Source organism: Aythya fuligula, chromosome 2 (assembly GCF_009819795.1).
Source record: "Aythya fuligula isolate bAytFul2 chromosome 2, bAytFul2.pri, whole genome shotgun sequence".
NCBI lineage: Eukaryota > Metazoa > Chordata > Aves > Anseriformes > Anatidae > Aythya > Aythya fuligula.
In genome coordinates, this window is record NC_045560.1 from 45,982,173 (window position 1) to 45,986,532 (window position 4,360).

Below are 4,360 nucleotides of genomic sequence, written 5' to 3' on the forward strand. Positions count from 1 at the left end.
GGGGGAGGAAGGGGGAGGCCACCCTATCTAAAAGTTACTGCATGTAGCTTCCTGTCTCTTTAAAACAGAAATGCAAATATTTGTCATTTGATGTTGAAACTACCTGATTTCTATTTATACCACTTATAAAAATAGATGCAGTATCTTAAAAAATAGTATGCAGTTGAAAAAAACGTCTGAATTAAAAGGCGTAGTATAGTTCTGTTTTATTTCCCTTGTGGATGCAGTCCAAAAGTGGTACTTAATATGGCAAAACAGAATAAATTAAATCAAGTGGTCTGATAAGCAAAGATTTCCCTATTTCACTTCCTGCTTTCACATGCACTTGGCAATGTAAAATTTCTTTGGGACTCTTTGAAACATTTCTTTGCAAATATTTAAAAGGCTATCTAGAGGAGCTGGAAAATAGAGACTACCCTACTGGATAAGAACAGCAATAAAAATATTCGCTCTGATTTTCCTGCCTCCTGAGTTGTCCAAAACCAAAACTCTTAGGGGAAATGTAAGAAATGCTAGAAAGACCAAGTTGGCCTTTTATTAATTAAATTATTTATGAATTAAAGCAATAGCACATTTTCTATGTGTTCAAGTGCTTTGCCAGATCTGAACTTTAAGGGGAAACACAATCATATTTGGCCATCAGTATTACCAATTTTGTTTGCATTATGGAAGCTGTTGCTTTCTGTAAAATTCCCAAACAACAGAAAAAAATCGTCATAGCCCCTAAATGATTCCTGTTTCTAAAACTAGAGAGATGCTCTATGCCCTTGGCTCTGTAGGTCAGTGAATCCTTTTACTTTTTTGTGTATGTGTTTTGACACCTTAAGCGTCTATAGCATATGCTTATCTTTAAAAACATCTGGGTCAACCTTGTTCAAAAAACATTTTCACACCTCTAATGCTGTTGTGTTTTTGCAGCCTTTACAACTGCATTAATGCCACATTTTAAAGTTTTTTTTTTTCTTAATGTAGGCCAGAAAAATGGCAAACAAAATAACTGCACTAAGAAGCTAAAAAGCCCTATTAACTAATTGTCTGCTCTTGATCTAACCTAGTTAACCTAGTTAAAGCTCCATGTGTAATACTTCATTTCTGAAATATTGCAAACATACTGATTTGCTGATCAATGACAGGCTACTGTACTCATTTTAATACAAGTAGTATATAAAACAGCAGTTCATTGAAAGAGCATCCTGAAATATCAAGGTCTTAATTAACTCAGTGACACCTATTTGTGACACTTAATAGTAAAGACTATTTTTAGAATAATATGAGGAAAACCCAAAGGGCTAGTATTCAATGACACACAAAGGAAATACACACTAAAATACTGGAATGTACAATATTCTCCCATTTTGCTAGTAAAGATTCCTCATCACAGACCTCAGTAATTTAGCATTATTTACAGGGATACACAACCAGATGGGATTGAGCCTGAGTTTAAATGACTGAGATAACTTGTGTAAAGTACAGTGAAGAGATATTTCCAAAGAACCAATATCAATCTCTAACCTCTAGTTCATTTCAAATATCAGTTTATGAGCCTGCTAGCTTAAACCCTCAGCTTTTTATGTTTTTGGTCTCTGTAGTATAATACTATACAACTACATTCCCCCCCAAAAAAAACACTTTTTTTTTTTTTTTTTTTTTTTTTTTGCTACAGAATGCTAGGTTACCACATCTAGATAGCTAATTTGATACATCCTTTTCATTTATGTACAAATACCCATTAGTATGAGGACATGCAAGCTTTTATAGATATATGTGCCATGATCTTTTGCAGCTGCTTTGGAGCTAATATCCAGAACAGATTCCTCCAGGCTTTCATCACAAGAATTGATTTCACAAAAGTCAATTCCACTTTTTTTGCTAGGCACAACTTACAATGCAGCAGAAACTTCTTGTTCTCCAGTAGATTGCGTGTAGGTGGAGCTAGCGCGTTCAGATGGGTCAACATAGAAAACTGGACAGTATTTAGAAAAGTGGGATGCAATTTGCTTTCGGAAAAAGCTATGAAGATATTTTCTAAATTTTTCTCCAGCAAAGGCATAAATCACAGGGTTGATACAACAGTGGATCATCGAAATGGTTTCTGTCACTTGGGTTGCTTTGTGCAGTTGCCCACTGCCTTCACAACTAGAGATAGAAAATGAACCTTGAAAGTCACGCAAGAGAATACAAATGTTATATGGTGCCCAGAAGAAAAAGTAGACAATCATGATGATAAAAATCAGCCTGACTGCTTTATGTTTCTTCTCATTCCTACATTGGAGTAATGTCTTTATAATTTGTGTGTAGCTGCAGATCATAATCAACATTGGAATAACAAGTCCCAGGATGTTCATTTTTAAGGTCAGGAATTGCTTCCATACATTTCTCTGATCTGATGGGTAATGAGCACTGCACGTATACCGTGAATTTTCCTTCTGAGTTTTGTGAAATACTATCCCAGGAACAGAGGCAAGCATAGCAACAGCCCAAGTGACAATGCTGGCAAGGATGCCGTAGGTAACTGTCCTTGCTTTCAAAGCAAACACTGCGTGCACTATGGCCAGATACCTGTCTATGGTCAACAGGATTATGAAAAAGATGCCGCTGTAGAAGCCGAGGAGGTAGACACCTGAGAGAATTCTGCACAACGCTTCCCCAAAAATCCAGTCATGAACAGCATAGTAGGCCCAAAAGGGAAGAGAAAATATAAACAGCAAATCAGAAATTGCCAGATTGAGCAGGTAGATGTCAGTCATACTCTTCAATCTCTTGTATTTTATCAGGATAAGGATAACGAGCATGTTGCCTGTGAGGCCAAATATTACCACCAAAGAATAAAGCGGTGGCAGAAGTTTAGCTGCAAAGTGCTTTTCCTCAGTCCCCGTGCATGGTGCTGAATCGCCGTACTCAAATTCTGTTGTTACAGCCAGGTCAGGGAAATCCACGGTATGGTTTTCCATGGTGTGTTGGTCTGGAAAGGAAGAGAAGGGTGGTTAACTGCAGGAACCTCCAGGCTTGGTAGTCAGGGAAATGAATGCAGTGGTTTTACCCAGCTGGGCAGCTGAGCTCTACCACAACGACGCTCACTCCCCCTCCTCAAAGCTAAAGGGGGAAAGTACGATGGAAAGGACTCGAGGGTTAAGGACAGGGAGATCAGCAGCAATTATTGTCACAGGTAAAACAGACTCAGTGTAGGGAAATTAATATAATTTATTACCTATCACTAGTGGGCTAGCAAAGTGAGAAACTAAAAGCAAACAAAACCCACATTCCCCCCATCCACCCTCTTCCACCTCCTCCCTATTAGCGGTGCAGGGGAATGGGGGCTGTGGTCAGTCCCTAACGCTTCATCTCTGCTGCTTCCTCACGGTGACTCTGCCCCTGCTCCCCGTGGGGTCCCTCCCACGGGATGCCGTCCTTCCCAAACTGAGCCTGTGGGGGCTGCCCACAGGCAGCAGCTCTTCAAGCACTGCTCCCACACAGCTCTGTCCCATGGGGTCCATGCATCCATCCCCCAGGAGCAAACTGCTCCAGCACGGGTCCCCCACGGGTGGGCAGCAGCTCCCCCCAGACCCCTGCTTCTGCGTGGGCTCCTCTCCACGGGCTGCAGCTCCGGCCCGGGGCCTGCTCCTGTGGGGGCTCTCCATGGGCCGCAGCCTCCTCCAGGCCACATCCACCTGCTCCACCGGGGGCTCCTCCACCCATGGGGAGGCTGCAGCGTGGAGATCTGCTCCATGTGGGACCCATGGGCTGCAGGGGGACAGCCTGCTCTGATCTGATGTGGGGCAGCTGCTGGGCTCTGCTCACAGAGGCCAGCCCTGCAGCGCCCCCCTGCTACCAAGCCCTTGCCATGTAAACCCCATACAATGAAACACAGTGACAGGGCCTGGCCACCTCCTCATTGTGCCAGCCCCTTCTGCAGCCTCACCCAAGGAAGAGGAGGCAGCAGGGAGGTGTAGGTGTAAGGCCCACAAGGGCTCTCTGGCACCGGTAAACCCTCAGTGACCATTGCTTGTTGAGGTTACTCATGGCTTTGAGCCTTGAGGCCTCTGGGAGTGGGGTCAGTGGAGGTGTAGAAATGCCCCTTGGCAAGGGGAGCTAAACGTACCCAGCTGGAGAAGCAGCAAGTTGACGGTGTTGGTCTGCAGGGTGTTGGTCAGGCCGGGGCCATGAAACTGGTCTGGTCTTCAGTAACTCTGGAATAAAAATGTTGTGGAGCCCTGTGTTGTGCAGGTTATGCTGAGCGCACTCAGTTGATGACCTGCCGGGAAATATCACAATAGAAAGAACTGGTAGGCAACACCTTCTCGAATGGCATAAATGGTTTCAGTTGCTGTCAGCATGGCATTTAACACCTGCATCTCCTGCA

At 43.5% G+C, this 4,360-nt stretch overlaps 1 protein-coding gene across 1 annotated transcript; it reads right to left on the minus strand.

Moving 5' to 3' along the window:
• Positions 1-4,138, minus strand: LOC116486143 (C-C chemokine receptor type 5-like). The gene is made up of 2 exons (XM_032182150.1): positions 4,100-4,138; positions 1-2,962 (listed from the first exon to the last, which is right to left on the minus strand). Exon 2 carries the CDS (start codon positions 2,949-2,951, stop codon positions 1,881-1,883), a length of 1,071 nt encoding a protein of 356 aa, XP_032038041.1. The 5' UTR covers positions 2,952-2,962; positions 4,100-4,138; the 3' UTR covers positions 1-1,880.
• Between the last annotated feature and the right edge of the window lie 222 nt (positions 4,139-4,360).